Genomic DNA, 17,927 nt, shown 5'->3' with positions numbered 1-17,927 from the left:
AAAGTGTTCTTGACATTCAGCAGGATTTTTGTCCACTGCTCCTCAGAAAGCAGGTGAGATGCTGGATTAGTTCAGTTGCTTTGAAGGAAAGATTTGGAACTAAAAGGATAAACCCCTCAATGTTACACAGAAGGTCAGAGATCTCACTGACCCTGTACTCTCCCTCAGAGGACTTCTCCTGTCAAAGTGGAGATTAACCCTTCAAGATTTGGAGACCTCCTGCAAGTTCCACTCAGGAAGGTAAAGCAGACATTGGGACTCCCATCAGAGTCAGGTGGCACCACAGACAACAGACAAGCACCCAGCTCTCACTCTGAACGTCTGCATTCAGCCACAGAAGTGAGTTTGTCCCGTCAGTCAGCATCCTGCACCAGAACTTCACTCCTACTCCCAATGGCACAAGTCGGCACCTCAGCAGCAGACAGGCTAAGAAGGAGCAATTAAACATCAGCCTGAGCTGTCCAGAAACAGGTAATCAAATGGTTGGTTTGTATTAGTTGCACAGCTAAACAGTCTTGGGCCATCAACTTTTGAAGCCTAACCCCTGATCCCCAAAGAGAAAAACTTCCCTCTCACCTTCACTAGATCCAGCCCACCCACACACACAGTGAATGGACAAGGGATGAGAATCCAGCTTTACTGCTAGACCATGATCCATCCTCAGTGGCTGCTTTTTACTATATCCCACTCAGATACAAGGCACAATTTGATATTAGAGGATTTTCTTCTTGGTAGTTATTTGCCTTAGGTTTGATTATGCTCATTTCCTCAAGCACTGGGTTTACAGCATCTTTTTCCGGGCCTTCACTGTTCTCTGTATCTTTACAGTTACGAGGGAGCAGAATTGAATTTCTAACTGCAGGCTGCTCTCTAGTGGGGAATGTGCCCTCCTGCAGGCTAGGAAAAAAAAAAGTCTCTACACTGTAAGTCAGGCCTCCATGTTCACTCCCAATAAAAAGCTCTGGAAGGTAGAAGTGTGATGATTGCCCTATGGCTCTGGGGCAAAGTCACAGTTATGGGATTGAAGCTGAAGGATGTAGGCAGTGAGAGAGAGAGAGAGAAATTCTGTAGAATGGTTAAGGAGTAATAGGTTAGAATCATAGAAATGTAGGGCCGTGAGGGACCTTGAGAGATGATAAAGTCCAGCCTTCTGCATTGAGGTAGGACCAAGTAAACCATCCTTGACAATGTTTGTCCAACCTATTCTTAAAAGCCTCCAGTCATGGGGATTCCACAACCTCCCTGAGAAGCCTATTCCAGAGGTTAGCTACTCTTATCGTTAAAAAGATTCTCCTAATATCTAACCTGAATCTCCCTTGCTGAAAATCAAGCCTATTACTTCTTGTCCTGCCTTCAGTGGAAAGGGAGATCAATTGATCACCGTCCTCTTCATAACAGCCCTTAACATATTTGAAGACTGTTATCAGGTCCCTCCTCAGTCTTCTTTACTCAAGACTAATATGCCCAGTTTTGTTTCTTAACTTTTCCTTATAAATCAGCTTTTCTAAACCTTTTATCATTTTCGTTGCTCTCCTCTGGACTCTCTCCAATTTTCCCACATCTTTCCTAAAGTGTGATGCCCAGAATTGAACACAGTACACCAGCTGAGGCATTAATTAATCCATTATAACACCCAGACCCTTTTCTGCAGTATTACCAGTGATTCCCCATTTTGTAGTTGTGCATTTGACTTTTCTTTCCTAAGCATAGTACTTTGCACTTGTCTTTATTAAATTTAATCTTGTTGATTTCATACCAATGCTGCAATTTGTCAAGATTTTGAATTCCAATCCTGTCCTCCAAAATGCTTGCAACCCTCCCAGTTTGGGGTCATCCTCACATTTTATAACCATACTCTCCACTCCATTATCCAAGTCAATATTTTCATTAAATGACTAGCACCAGACCTAAGACTGGTCCCTGCTGGACCCCACTAAATACACCCTTCCAGTCTGCCAGCAAACCATTGATAATCACTCTCTGACTACAGTCTTTCAATCAGATGTGCACACACCTTATAGTCATTTCATCTAGATGGCATTTCCCTAGTTTGCTTATAAGACTGTCATATGGGACTGTGTCAAAAGCGGTTACTAAAAATCAAGATATATCATGTCTACTGTTTCCCCTTTCCACTAGGCCAGTAACCCTGTCAGAGAAGAAAATTAGGTTGCTTTGGCATGATTTGTTCTTGACAAATCCATGCTAGCTATTTCTTATCATATTATCCTTTGGGTGCTTACAAACTGATTGCTTAATAATTTGATACAGTATCTTTTCAGGTATTGATGTTAGGCAGACCGGCCCATAATTCCCCAAGTGCTCTTTGTTCCCCTTTTCAAAGATAGGTCCTAGGTCTGTCCTTCTCCAGTCCTCTGGGACCTTGAAGATAATTGCTAATGGTTCTGTGATTGCTTCAGCTAGTTCCTTAAGTACCCCCCAGGGTTTCTCAAATGCGGCCACTGTCGCTGCATGTGGCCACCAGAGCCTTTCCTTGCGGCCACAGCCATCTGGGCTGTGATGGGGGAGGGGCCCCCGCAAAGCAGTGGCCCCTCTCCCAGAACCACCAGCAGTGGTTGGGCCTTGCCCCCCTCCAGAGAGAAAAACTCTGGAGGTGCAGACAGCTGGTGATTCCCCACTTTCCCAGGAATAGCGGTGGCAGGCTTCAGCCACGGGGCTTCGGGCTCTGTCCATCCAGTGGCAAGCTCTGGTTCCAGGCTCCAGCCCCAGGCTCACCACCCCCGCCATCATCCCTAGACCCCGCTCCCTGCCCACCTCCCCATTCAGGACTTAAATTTGTCCTAGGGCTTGCCAAGGCTGAGTAAGTCTGCTGTGAAAAGTGATATGAACAAACATACAAATATCACTTTTCACAGCCGAAGACTTACCAGCTAGCAAGTCTTACAAGAAGAAAAAAGCACAACCAAAAAAGCAAAAGAAACAACAACAAAAAGACAAGAACATGCAAAGCGCCTTATTTGTGTTTCTATTCCGTTTAGGTCCAGTAAATAATAGAGACAACTGTATATTATTTTTATTACTGAGTCTGAAAAAAACCCAAACCCTACATAAATAAATTACAATGTTTTGGACATGTATGTGTGCATATTTATTTGCTTTTCCAAAAGGTAATTAAGTATTTTAGGAAAAACTGTCAGCACGGCCACCAGCAAGAGTTGTTGGTTGCACTGAGGCCACCAAAATACTTGTTGTGAGAACCCCTGCCCTGTGAGGTGAATTTCAGGAGGCCTCGCAGACTTGAATACATCTAAATATTCTTTAACTGATTCTTTCCCTATTTTGGCTTGTGTTCCCCTTGCTGTTCATGTTAATTATGTTGAGTATCAAGTCACCATTAATTTTTTTAATAAAGGCTGGAGAAAAATAGGCATTAGATACCTCAGCCTTCTTGATGTCATCAGTTATAGGCTCTCCTTGCCCGCTAAGTACAAGGCCAACACATTCCTTCATCTTTCTCTTGCTTCTCATATATTTATAGAACCTCTTCTTATTGCCTTTTATGTCCCTTGCTAGGTGTAACTCATTGTGTATCTTAGTCTCTCTGATTTTGTCCCTATTCTTTTGCACACCTCCTTGGCAATTCATCAACATTTCCACTTTTCGTAGTATTCCTTTTTGATTTTCATGTCATTAAAGAGCTCCTGATGGAGCCGAATTGTCCTGTCACTATTCTTTCTATCTTTCCTTCACATCCAGGCAGTTTGCTGTTGTGCCTTTAATGCTGAATAATGGGAGGAGATGAAGGTGAGAGAAATTAGGCTGAACAACAGGAAAGTTTCCTACCACGCAACCATATGAGACTGTGGAAGAGTCACTCACGGGAAGCGTTGGGAGCCTCAGCTCCTGAAGCCATTTGGAAGTGACTGGAGCTGTTGGAGGTCTAATCCTCTCTTAGCCAGGACTTGGAGAAAAGCTCAGCTAAGGCCTTTCTGCAAACTCTACCTGGTAAGATTCTATGACTGGGAGAACAGTCCTGCCCTGACACAGGGGCCTGTGAATAAACACAACACTAGAGAGCAGCCCAAGCTCCACAGACTGGATCCAGATCTAACTTCCCTAGACGGAGAGTTTTTGGATCTGTAGGTTGAATCTGGGACCATCCCCATTTTACACAAATATCCTCCTTGGAATTCTTCTGAACATAGCCTAATGTAACATACCAGCTGGGTGCAGTGCATAACAATGAGTGTGATGTGTCCCACCAGTGGCCGGGCCCAAGGAGAGTGTAAGGGTTCCATTTGTATTACCCTATCAAGTAAGTGGTAGAAGCCTGTGTTGTTGGAAGGAAGAACTAGGGTTCCAGTCCCAGCTCCTGGGTGTGTTTACATTAGAGAGATTTATGGGACAGTAACTTGTGTGCGTTGTCTGCATTTTGTCATTTATCATTCTATATTGACAGTGACAATTCAACTCGGTTATGTAGCAAAGTCGTCGTGCCCACCACCTCACTGATTTTATAACGTCACACTCTCAGATCCTCCAGGAGATTGATTCCCAGTATGTCCTGCTTTCTACCAAACTAGAAACCCAGAAATAGCGCCGCCCCCTCCCTCCATCTCCCTCTCGATGTCATTATATCCAGTTCTGTCTGAAACCAGAAAATGCAGAGGAGCACATTAAATAAATAGCCCAGCAAAAGCTACCCAAACTTATTTTGAGTTTCATAAGTGGCTTGAGATCAGTTTGAGCTTTGGCCACAAGTTCCCATCAGTTCTCATTTTACCCAAACCATATTACTTAAGCTTACAGCTCAGAGTGACTGGCAGCTGTAACAACAACACACTTGCTATTATAAAAGAAATTAAATATTTTCTCTCATATCCTGGAAGGAAATTAGCCCTTACAGTGAGGATTACCATACATAGAAGAGCTGAGAAAGTCAATACCCTCAGCCTTCAAACCATTGACATTTTTCATTTCAAAACAAAGAAAAACCTCAGCAGGCAATTTCACCAGGTAAGGCTTTCTAAATGGAAAGAGATAAAAACAACAGCTAATATTATCCCCCTGACAACTGGTTGGCCAAGCCGATGCCATAGGCTGCCTGGCCAGGCCAGTAGAAAGAAACCATATGACAAAAACCACCTGTAACTTCACTTGAAATAAAAGTTGTTATAAATCAAAAAGTATAAACATCTTCAAAGCCAGTCAAGTGTCAGAGGACAATAAATGGATTTGTTTAGAATATCTGTGTTTAGCATAAAAATCAGGAAAAATCTTATTTTCAACTTCAGTAAAGTTCAGCCAAAAATATTTAGTGCTTAACAAACCAGAGAGATCATAACAATCACAGAAGCATGTCTGAGAAAACACAGAGGCTAGTTTAGAACCCACTCCTGCAAACACTTTCCAGTCTCATTGAAGTCAATGGAACAATAGGGGTCAAGCACTATGACCCCCTGTGAGTGTTTATAAGATCTGGTTCCAAGTATGGACAATCCACAAACTCTCTGCATCAGTCTTAGAATTTACACACACTGACTATAAAAAGGAACTTCAGCTGAGACCGGCATGATCTATTGGCCAGAGCACAGCACTGGAAGCCAGGAACTCCTGGGAGCATGCACACTCCTGGGGAGAAAGCACATGCCCCAAACTGTGCACACTCAGAACGAGAGCCCAGGATCATCCCAGAGATGTGTTCAGCAAACACGCCAAGCACAGCAAGGAAGATGTGGAGCTAGTCATGTGTGACAAGACTAAAATAGAATCTACTACAAAGGAATACAGTATAGCAACCTCTCCGAGCATGAGAAGGCTAAACAGCTACCCAGACATGAATGCTTTGGTAAACAAGACCCCATGTCCTATTCAGCACATTAGACCTAAGTTATGCAGCAGCATCTCAGGAATTACGTGGTGGGGATCCCACAAACCGTCACTGCCACTCAAGTCTAGTCCGAGCCATACAATGCTCCTTATTTTCTATTTAAGGCCATTTATTTCACGCTGTCCCGACTTGAAATTTTCAGCAGGTTGCAGATTATTGTACTGACAAGGCAAAACTGCCCCACAGAAGTTGTTAAAAGAAAAATTGGTGGTTTGAGCACGGGAGTAGGGGACAAGTGGGATTTTTGGCACTCAGGAAGGTGTGGCGGCTGGTTTGGGTTAGTGAAACTCAGGATGCAGCTGAGGCTTTTTGGGGAAGGGATTCATTTGGTCTTTCCACTCCCCTTACTGGGTAAGGGGGAGGTGATTTTACATTTGAGAGGAGAAGGGGATTTGAATTCTTTGTTCCCCAACTTTTCACAGCAATTAATTATCCCTCTGTACCCTACATCAATACCGGCTACCACATCCAACAATGACAAATGTGCACATTAACCTATTTCTGCTAAAATGATAAGGAATGAAGTAGTTAACATTGACATCTAAATTATCATAGTTTGGCATCAGAGTTAATATTCCAGAAATATGAATAGGGCAGGTCACACCTCTCTGAGCTTTTCTTTTAGGTGGTCTAAAGACTCAATAGCATCAGTTAATGTTTTGAAGGATATTTTCACAACCAGAAGGGCTAGACACTTGGATTTTTAACTGAAAACAGATTATGAAGCACAGTTATGTATTAATTGTAAAATAACCTTCAGTTACACAGCAATGTAATTACATTACACATATGCTCCTAATAGTAACTAATCAGCCCAAAGCAAGTACACTGCCAGCAGCCCATACGAAAAAACACGAGCCCACTGAAAAACAAACAAACAAACAAAAAAAAACCAAAGCCAGCATTTGTCCAGAGTGTCAGCTGGTTAGCAACTTGATTAGCATTTAATCCTCAAACTGCCAGCAACACCCTGTGTGGGTCCCCTCCTTTGATATATATAAAATACACTCTCATGCTCAACCTTGCTCAGCACAGTTTGGGATAGCAATAACTAGTCTGAAAAAGGGATCCAAGCCACAAACAATTTGTACCTTCCCTCCCCCGACTTTTTTTTTTTTTTTAAGGTGGGGGGGGGGGAGTGTTACACGCTCATCTTCCAAACTTACTGCAGCTTCAGGCTGACCAGACAATCACCTGCTGTACTGCACACTTCTTGAGGGAGGGGGCAGAAATGATCAGGCTGCCTCTTCTCCTGAGATCAAGCCCCTTTTTCCTGTTACAGTAGATGGCACTCAGTACCAGCAGCGTGCTGCCTAACGTGGGGAGGGAGTGCAGACCAGCGCAACATTTCTGTCTTTTATCTGGGAAGTGAACAGTACAGCTTCTCTTGAGTGATTTATACCACGTTCCTCATTACAAGATCCAAATGCCCTTCTCTCCCCCTCGTACACTATCCTGCATGGAAGGTCGGATCACGGAGTCTTACAGTTCAAGATCAGCAACTGCCATTACACATTCATAGGAGAATCTCATGCATTTTATTTACATCACATTGCTGTCATATTTCTGATAGCAAAAGAACGGTTATAATTTTTTCTGAGAAAGAGGGGGAAGACAAACAAGTTCATTAAATCTATTTAAGGAAGTCAGTAAACAACATCAAGGACATAAAAAACTGACTATTTAATATTAAATATCAGGAGAGGGGAATTGGTAACTGAGCATTATTTAAAAATTCACCTAAACTAGATGTTATACATCTGCCCAATGCTTGAGTAAGTGACAAGGTGGGTGAGGTAATATCTTTTATTGGGCCAACTTTTGTTGGCGAGAAGTTGGTCAATAAAAGATATTACCTCACCCACCTTGTGTCTCTAATATCCTGGGACCAACATGGCTACAGCAACACTGCACAGAACTCTGTTATTCTAAATGCATTAGGAGCATACACAAGGCCTGAGGCCCAGGACGGGTTAATAAAAGACAAGTACTGCCTTGTTGAAACTTAACACAATAATAATAATTGAAGTCTTAATTTGCATTACCTAAAAATGGGTTGTATTACCACACAGGATTTTTCATGTTATGATGCACTAGTATTTTATAGTGGTTGGCTGAGCTCAGATACCAGCATCCTTTAAATCCAGCCAATCAGATGTCTCTCTATTGGCCTTAGCAGAACCATGGAAACAAGAGGGATGCAAAAAGGAAGCAGGCAGGATAATAAAAGCACTAAGAGATAACCTAGCACCCAATGACAAGGACACTGTTAACTGATTTGTCTTCTTAGATCATGCTTTACCAGTCTGAGTGAGCTTGGATTGGCAGAGAGCTTTGATGTGAACTGCTGTTTGAATCTCAGAGGGTGGATCTGGCAAAACTCTAGGATCCTGGGCAATAACTGCAGAGCAGAGTATACACAATTCCTAGGAGAGGGAAGGTGCAGTGGGGGGAGGGAGGGAGATACAACTTTGATACTGTTACCATTAAGATAGATCAGGGACTCAAGCCACATGACCCCCCACTGCCTGCCCAAATAAAGTTTAACAGGTGTACCACACCTTAGAGTCTAGCTACTTTAGGACACCGGACTTTTAAAAAGCGTTTTGAACTCCCTATATAGCTTATTTAATTTTAAAAATAAAACATTAATCCAAATAAAATAAGAAGCATTCCTACCCTTTCCATATTTACTACAATACCTTGAAAACCTCCACTTAAACCTAACAGGAAAGTCTGGAGTTTTTCAAACAATGAGGCAGATGTCAGGTCTCACTAACTGACCTGTCAGTGGTGGATTTCTGAGTGTCAACCAACAAACATCCTTTGGAAAACACTACAACATTTAAAAAAAAAAAAAGTCAAAGAAATATACATGGGAAGAGCAATCTGCATTTGTTGATCTTTCGTTTCATTCTGTCTGAGGGTAGGCCAAATATCTTTCTATGGGCTCCCCTTATTTAAAATATATGCCCCAGATTTCCACGTTCAAATGCAACAGGTATTTGTTCCATTCCACTGATAAAAGAGGCTGGGCAAAAGCAGCGACACCCTGATACCCAGGGTGGGTGGGATGCACACGTTCTCCAATACACAGTACATTGCAAAACCCACGACCCCCACTCACTAGCCAGGGCACGAACCCCACGGTCACCCGGGGCCCAGCACCACACCCCGGCACGGCTCGCCTGCAGTGGGAGCTGGGGTGGCCGCATAGCCAGCACTGGGCACTCGGGAGGAGAACCGCGCTCCACGCTGCGGTTGCACTCACCGAAGCGGATGCCCGGGCTCTGGCTGACGCTAAGGCGGCTTGCGGACCCTGCAGGGACGGACTCGGCGTTCCCCATGGCTCCGGCTCCCCTCCTCTCTGTCAGGCTCCTCCGTGGGGCGGGTCGCTCGGGGGTCGCAGGGGCTGCAGACGCTGGACGAAGCAGGGCGCGGAGCTCCGGGGGCTCTGGCACTCGGCAGCCTGGGGCTCTCCCGCCGGATCGCGCGTTCAAACCCCGCAGCCAGCCCGACACGTGGGATCGGCCTCCCACCTGGCTCCGGGACAAACCAATCGGCGAGGCCGGGCTGGGCAACGCACCTGCCAAGCGGGCGGTCTGCAGGGAGAGCCCCGTTGGCGCACAGCCCGCCCACGCGTGACGCCCGGCCGCCGAGGCTGCGCGGGTACGGATGGGGGTGGGAGCAGCGTGGCTGGCTCAGGAGCTTGCGGGGCAGGAGCATTCCTCCGCCCCCAATCCGGGGGCTCTGCGGGCTGGCCGCGCGTGACACCCCGGGAGGGGGCCGGGCTGCAGCTCCTGCAGATTTTGAAATGTCCCAGGGCCCTGAGGGGGAGGGGTGCAGCCTGCCCTAGGATCCAGCTGTCCCTGCGAGGGTCTCTGGCTAGCATGGAGGCAGTAATACTGTACTACCCACCGCCAGGCTGCTGGAGCTCACCCACACCAGCTGCATTTCCCTGGGCAGAAAGGGCGCTCCCGGATTCCCAGCCATGTATCTACTCCCCCACCTTCACCCCTACCCCCTGTCCTCCTCAAAAAGTCCATCTGCTTCTATGCATCTTGGTGGGGAGGGACCCTGCTCTCCCAGGGCCCTGGGCTGAAGGTGACCTGCAAAGAGAAACAATATCCACCTCCTGCCCTTCCTGTTTGTTTCATTTTTTCTGATGGACTAAGAGGCCTGGAAGTTTAAAAGAAGAAGGGGGTTGGGGGTCTGCTTTTCGTTTGCTCTGTATGAACTATAAATTCAGGTCCTCCCGGCTCTGACAGATCCCACAGTGCCTAGAGATCTAGAGAAATGGTGGGAACACTTCAGCCAAGAGAGTGAAAGGGGAGCAATTGAAAGGAGGCTGGATTTGCAATCAGACTCTCAAAGGGAACAGCTTGGGAAGCACAGTCTGGGATTGAGGGCAAGTACCTGGATTTAGAAACCCCCTAGAAGTCTAAACTAGGATACCCCATCCTGGGCCTGGCCACTCACCCTGTACAGCCCTAGAGAGGAGCAGTATAGGGCTGTTCTGCCACAGAGGGAAGCTTCCTAAACCCAGGATATTCCCCAAGGCCAGCTTTAGCCCTTTTATAGCTGCTGAGCTGCGATAGGGAGCCAGGGCTGGCCCAGAATCAGGGCTTTTATTTTTTATTAACACCTATTTAATATCAATGACCAATAAACATTTAGAGAAAAAAGTATTTATTAAAGATTTAACACCCCCTCCCTTTGATTAAAATGTGAGTGTTCACAATACACGTGCTTTGAGACCTCCAAAGGGTCATCAGGTGAGGCCAGCATGGACATGACTGATATCTCTAATCTAAATATCAAATAAAAAATATTTTAAATAGCCTTTCAGACCTTCCATCTTTATCATAAAGCTTTAAAAAGGCACAGTCCCATTTTAAAAAAAAACATTCTTTTGCCTTGTTAATATTCCTCCAATTAGTAGCATATGTGCTTAGTCTCAGGGCAGTGCCACCGTTTGTGGCCTAGAGAACCTATTAACAAACACTGCATAGAGGGCAACAGGGAGATCCTCTCAGAGGTCTGTTGGCTTTAAAAAACCCTCTGGTAAAGTCATTCATTCCTGTATGTAATTCCATTGACTTCAACCTAGGAACAGCCATACTAGTCCAGACCAGTAGGCCATCTAGGGGATATCCTGTCTCGAACAGTGGCCAGAACTAGCTGCTTAGAAGAAGGTGCAAGAAACTTGCAACAGGAAATTATTGAACAACTTGGGGGGGAATTTCTTCCAAATCCCACAATTTATTGTTGCCTTATGTTGTGAAGCATGGGAGTGTATAAACTCTAAACGCTGCTGTGAGCCCTTATGAACTCATCTGAGCTCCCTAAGGTTTGCACAGCAACTATGTGAGTTTCTGCTCTGTGGAGGTCAATTATGCCAAAGATCTGGTCTGGCTATTTAGTATTGAGAATCTAGAGATGCCACCATACCAGCACCCACCTACACCCCATCAGTCTAAGCCACCCGTACATAACTGAGAGAATAAATGAAGAACGGCTAGGGAGCTGTCTTCAAAGTCTCTGCACGCTGACACCAGATCTTCTGTTCTATTATTTTAGCATTATTATATGTGTTATTCATAGAGTGCCAAGGGTCAGTCTGGGGTTGTACAGATACAGAGAAAAACATACTTCCTGCCCCATGGAGTGTACAACAACAACAAAAGTTATACAATGTGCAGATCTAGAGTGTTGCTGTTCAGAACTAGGGAAATCAATAAGTACCCAGGGACAGTAACAGAAGTTCCACTGCAGGGATAGTCACACATCCCCCTCTCGGTGCCTTGTATCAAAGGACATCATCATGTAGAGAGCCCGACTGAGGAAGGATGATGTCCAGCTAAACTGAGAGTGTGAGCGGAGGAGTGACTGTGACAGCTGGGTACTCTTTATCTATCTGCTAATGCACTTTTTATCTCCTCCTTTAGGTGAGTGCAATACTACAAGGCCTCATTTCTCCAGCAGCCTTGTAAAGCATCCTGAGTTATTTGATCGTACTGGACCCAGACACTGCAGTTTATTTTAGCACAGGATTTGGGGCCATTATTGTAGCGGGTTTTTTTTTAATATTTTTTGTATTTTTTAACCAATACTACTTATTTCCAAAGCAATATACAAACGTTAACTGAATAATCCTCACAACACTCGTAAGGTAGGTAAGTAGCATTAGTCCCATTTTACAGCTAGGGAAATTGAGTGACTCACAAAAGGCCCTGCAGCATGTTACTATTAGAGCCAGGATTTGAACTGAGTGTTCAGTGCCCGCCTAGACCAGGCTGTTGCTGTTCTCTGAAAGGGCATCCACTTCACAAGCTTTCTTAAAAGGAGCGAGCTTGCATGCTCTGCTGGTTCTCAGCAGATATTTGGAGTATGTTCTTGCCAGTCTTGAGGCAGATGAGTAATAAATACAGAAGTTTTCTCTTCCCTTTAACAACAGGCAAGTCAGATCCACCTAAGCAGGTGGAATAACTGCATGTATTTAGTGGCAGCAAGTTAGAACCTGATTGCTATAAAAATCAACTCAAAAGCCAAGGAAATAGGCCCTAGAGTCACATGGTTGGCATTCACAGTATTTGTGATGACTTAAACCTCTCATTTCAGAGTAACAGCTGTGTTAGTCTGTATTTGCAAAAGGAAAAGGAGGACTTGTGGCACCTTAGAGACTAACCAATTTATTTGAGCATAAGCTTTCGTGAGCTACAGCTTATTTAAATAAATTGGTTAGTCTCTAAGGTGCCACAAGTCCTCCTTTTCCTTAAACCTCTCATTGTGTGAGACTGAGCCAGGGATAGGACCTCTGGAGCACAACCAAGGAACTCTAATCAGATAAGAGAAGCATCCCTCCGTCTAAATCTTCTCTTGTTTCTGCTTGAGTAGCTGCCATCCTGTCCCCAGGAGGACAAAGAACAAGAGCCAGGCCAAGCAGTGTCACTGTGCCTTCTGCAGGCTATTCGCTGACACTGGGAGCAGTAGTCACTGTGCTTTGGTGAAAGGAGCATGACAGGTCTGCTCAGAGGGGCAGGTGATAGAAATGAAGACAATGTGACAGAAAGGGTGATTCAATCATCTGTCCAGCAGCACGAGCTTCTCAGGAGGCAACACATTCCACTCACTCTGATCTCTGTCAGTATGTTTGCTGAACATCAGCTAGTCTCTCTGGGGACAGCATAATTTTAGGTGCAGTGTGGTCAGTGATTAGAACAGAGGCCAGGTCTCCGGAGACATAAGTTCTAGTTACAGTTTTGACAGTGATTCATTGTGTGACCTTAATCAAGTCACTTTGGCCCAGGTCCTTGAAGGTATTGAGGCTCTTCACTTCCACTGAAATCAATGGAAGTTAGACGCCTCAGTACCTTTGAGGATCTGGTCCTTTGTCCCCTCTGTGCCTCAGTTTCTCCATCTGTAATATGCAGAAAATGCTGACCTACTGCACACAGGTACTGTGAGGATGCATTAGCTAATTTTTTTAACATGCAAAGTGCTGTTTATTAGTGACACCCCAAATAGCTGTTAGACAGTAATAACTTCAGTACATATTTATTGGACAGGAACCAGCAGCCTCAGATAACAAGCTGCTCGATCCCCATACCAATTACACCCCAGCTCAAGGGGCACCACATCTGCTGCACTCAAGCAGCTGGCTATGAGGGCTGTATTGTGCAGCCCACTACTTTCCTACCTGAGCCAGCTAGAAGGTGGGGACAGCACAACTTTGAAGTCAGACCCTGCTTGATTATTATTTATCATTGTTTCTATTGCAGCAGTGCTCATCAGGATTGGGATCCCGTTGTCCTAGCTGCTGCACAAACACACATAGGAAGAAGATATGGGCTCTGTCTCAAAGAGTGAGCAGCGGTCTGAGAACAGGCAACCTTTATCATGAAGCAAGGGGGTGCAGGTCAGGGGAAAACCAGGTGGGTCACTGTTGATCCTTCAGCCTTCAATGAGAGATGGAACTAGGATGACCAGAGAGCAAGTGTAAAAAATCGGGACAGGGAGTGGAGGGTAATAGGTGCCTATATAAGAAAAAGCCCCCAAAATTGGAACTGTCCATATAAAATCGGGACATCTGTTCACCCTAGATGGAACATGCCTGCTGCACACCTCTATACTTGCCCTAAGCCCTAATTCTGGAAGCCAACAGGGTAATGTACTCCATGCCAGCAGGAATCATGTCACTCAATAGCATCTTACACTAGCAGGTCAGTGGGACCGGGCCTGTGTCTGAGGGTGTTGTTGCATGATCTGCTCAGCTCCTGCCCTTGCATAAGCATTTCCAGCCACTAGTAGCTGTGCACACGCACAAGCAAAAGAACACTGCAAAAGCTCCACATTTTCTGATCCCATTGCCCTGTTACATACCTACCTCACAAGTGTGTAGTGAGGATTAATTAATCATTGCATGTTCAGAAAAAAATATATTTAAAAATGAAAAGTGCTATGGAAGTGCTAATAATTATTGTAATTGAATAGCCTGTATTAGTATGGATTGTCTGTATTACAGTAGTATACCTAAAGACCCCAATCAGATATTGAACTCATTGTGATTGGTGCTGTACAAACCCATATGAAAAGATGGCCCTTGCCTTGAGTCCCTTACAGTCTTGCTAAGAAACCAATATTTTCTAATTACTATTCAGTGATTCCATTTGGCAAGTATGGTAAGACGGTAAGCTCATGCTCAAATAAATTGGTTAGTCGCTAAGGTGCCACAAGTACTCCTTTTCTTTTTGCGAATACAGACTAACACGGCTGTTACTCTGAAACCTATGGTAAGAATGTTATTCATACAGCCACTAGAGGGGAAGCTTTACCTCACAAATCATTTAGCTTTAGCATATTAGGCATTGTCCACACAGGAAAGCTTTTTTCATGATAAACTAAGTGAATTTAAACTGATACAGATATAGGTTCAACCCCCTGTGTGTACATTCTTATTCTCGGATAAGAGGGCCTTTTTTGGTGTAGTTTATGTTTCTTAGGAAAGGGTTTAAGGTGTATTCTTACTCACACACACACACACACACCTTTTCAAGATCCATGGGTCCTACACATGCCTATCACAATATGTGGTGTACCTCATCCAGTGCAATAAATGCCTCAGAAACAACTATGGGTGAAACTAGACAATCATTATGCTCTCGAATGAACTCACACAGGAAAATGATAAAAGACAAAAACCCAGGGGCAAACATTTTTCACAAAGTGATCAGGCCATATCTGACTTCTCACAGACTTTAAGGTCAGAAGGGACCACCACGATCATCTAGTCTGACCTCCAGCACATTCTGAGCCACAGATCCTCAACCCTGTTCTTATAACAGACTCCAACCTCTGCCTGAGTTGCTGAAGTCCTCAAATCATAAAGACTTCAAGTTACAGAGAATCCACCATTCCCATTAGTTTAAACCTGCAACTGACCTGTGCCTCATGCTGCAGAGGAAAGTGAATAACCCCCAGGTCTCTCTGCCAATCTGACCCAAGGAAAATTCCAACCCCAAATATGGCAATAAGTTAGAGCAAGTGTGCAAGACCCACCAGATAGACACCTGAGAAATAATTCTCTGTAGTAACTCAGAGCCCTCCCCATCTAGTGTCCCATCACCAGCCAGTGGAGATATTTGCTGCTAGCCGTCACAGATCAGCTACATGCCATTGTGTAGGCAGTCTCATCATCCCATCCCCTCCATAAACTTATCAAGATCAGTCTTGAAGCCAGTTAGGTTTTTTTCCTCCACTGCTCCCCTTGGAAGGCTGTTGCAGAAGTTCGTTCATCTCAGTCCTTGTCTTGCGTTACCTAGGGAGGTGGTAGAATCTCCTTCCTTAGAGGTTTTTAAGGTCAGGCTTGACAAAGCCCTGGCTGGGATGATTTAACTGGGAATTGGTCCTGCTTCGAGCAGGGGGTTGGACTAGATGACCTTCTGGGGTCCCTTCCAACCCTTATATTCTATGATTCTATGATTCAAAGGAAACCTGCACACTTTTAAAAGATGAACCTGGGACTAACTTAAATTCATAACTTTGTTAGACACTAAAATTCCTGGACTGAAAAGAGACACACTGGATTTATGATTTATTATAATAATCTGTAATCCCCAGAATAACCCTAAATAATAAGATAGGTGAACTAGAGTGCCTTGTATTAAATGAGGATATTGATATAATAGGCATCACAGAAACTTGGTGGAATGAGGATAATCAATGGAACAGTAATATCAGGGTACAAAATATATCGGAAGGACAGAACAGGTTGTGCTGGTGGGGGAGTGGCACTATATGTAAAAGAAAGCATAGAATCAAATGAAGTAAAAATCTTAAATGAACCAAACTGTACCATAGAATCTCTCTGGATAGTAATTCCATGCTTGAATAATAAGACTTTAGCAGTAGAGATATATTACACACCACCTCTCACCAGGATGGTGATAGTGACTGTGAAATGCTCAGGGAGATTAGAGAGGCTATTAAAACAAAAAACTCAGTAATAATGGGGGATTTCAACTATCCCCATATTGATTGGGTACATATCACCTCAGGAAGGGATGCAGAGATAAAGTTTCTTTACACCTTAAATGACTGCTTCATGGAGCAGCTAGTCCTGGAACCCACAAGAGGAAAGGCAATTCTTGATTTAGTCCTAAGTGAGCACAGGATCAGGTCCAAGAGGTGAATATAGCTGGACCGCTTGGTGATAGTGACCATAATATAATTAAAATTAACACCGTAGCACTTAATTTCAGAAACGGGAACTACACAAAAATGAGGAGGTTGGTTAAACAGAAATTAAACGGTACAGCACCTAAAGTAAAATCCCTGCAGGCTGCATGGAAACTTTTTAAAGACACCGTAATAGAGGCTCAACTTAAATGTATACCCCAAATTAAAAAACATAGTAAGAGAACCAAAAAAGAGCCACTGTGGCTAAACAACAAAGTAAAAGAAGCAATGAGAGGCAAAAAGGCATCCTTTAAAAAGTGGAAGTTAAATCCTAATGAGGAAAATAGAAAGGAGCATAAACTCTGGTAAATGAAGTGTAAAAATTAGTATGGATTGTCTGTATTACAGTAGTATACCTAAAGACCCCAATCAGATATTGAACTCATTGTGATTGGTGCTGTACAAACCCATAAGAAAAGATGGCCCTTGCCTTGAGTCCCTTACAGTCTTGCTAAGAAACCAATATTTTCTAATTACTATTCAGTGATTAATATAATATAAAATATTATAAATAATACATAATATTATATATAATATAAAATAATAATATAATATAAAATATTATATAAAAATATAATCAGAAAGGCCAAAAAAGAATTTGAAGAACAGCTAGCCAAAGACTCAAAAAGTAATAGCAAAAAAAAAATTAAGTACATCAGAAGCAGGAAGCCTGCTAAACAATCAGTGGGGCCACTGGATGATTGAGATGCGAAAGGAGCACTCAATGATGATAAGGCCATTGCGGAGAAACTAAATGAATTCTTTGCATCGGTCTTCATGGTTGAGGATGTGAGGGAGATTCCCAAACCTGAGCCATTCTTTTTAGGTGACAAATCTGAGGAACTGTCCCAGACTGAGGTGTCATTAGAGGAGGATTGGAACAAATTGATAAAATAAATAGCAATAAGTCACCAAAACCAGATGGTATTCACCCAAGAGTTCTGAAGGAACTCAAATATGAAATTATAGGACTACTAACTGTCATCTGTAACCTATCATTTAAATCAGCTTCTGTACCAAATGACTGGAGGGTAGCTAATGTGATGCCAATTTTTTAAAAGTGCTCCAGAGGAGACCCCGGTAATTACAGGCCGGTAAGCCTGACTTCAGTACCGGGCAAACTGATTGAAACTATAGTAAAAAACAAAATTGTCAGACACATAGATGAACATAATTTGTTGGGGAATAGTCAACATGGTTTTTGTAAAGGGAAATCATGCCTCACCAATCTACTAGAATTCTTTGAGGGACTCAACAAGCCTGTGGACAAGGGGGATCCAGTGGATATAATGTATTTAGAATTTCAGAAAGCCTTTGACAAGGTCCCTCACCAAAGGCT

The 17,927-nt window shown here is 43.8% G+C and overlaps 1 protein-coding gene across 1 annotated transcript in view; it reads right to left on the bottom strand.

Moving 5' to 3' along the window:
* NEURL1B (neuralized E3 ubiquitin protein ligase 1B) overlaps window positions 1-9,481 on the bottom strand; it is a 212,151-nt gene extending 202,670 nt beyond the window's left edge. The window contains exon 1 of the mRNA XM_048862625.2: window positions 9,123-9,481. Within this exon, the coding sequence (XP_048718582.1) occupies window positions 9,123-9,198 (76 nt within the window). The 5' untranslated portion in view covers window positions 9,199-9,481. The remainder of the gene's footprint in view (window positions 1-9,122) is intronic.
* Between the last annotated feature and the right edge of the window lie 8,446 nt (window positions 9,482-17,927).

This window comes from Caretta caretta, chromosome 8, assembly GCF_965140235.1.
Source record: "Caretta caretta isolate rCarCar2 chromosome 8, rCarCar1.hap1, whole genome shotgun sequence".
Taxonomy (NCBI): Eukaryota; Metazoa; Chordata; order Testudines; family Cheloniidae; genus Caretta; species Caretta caretta.
This window is presented reverse-complemented; position numbering and strand designations above follow the sequence as displayed.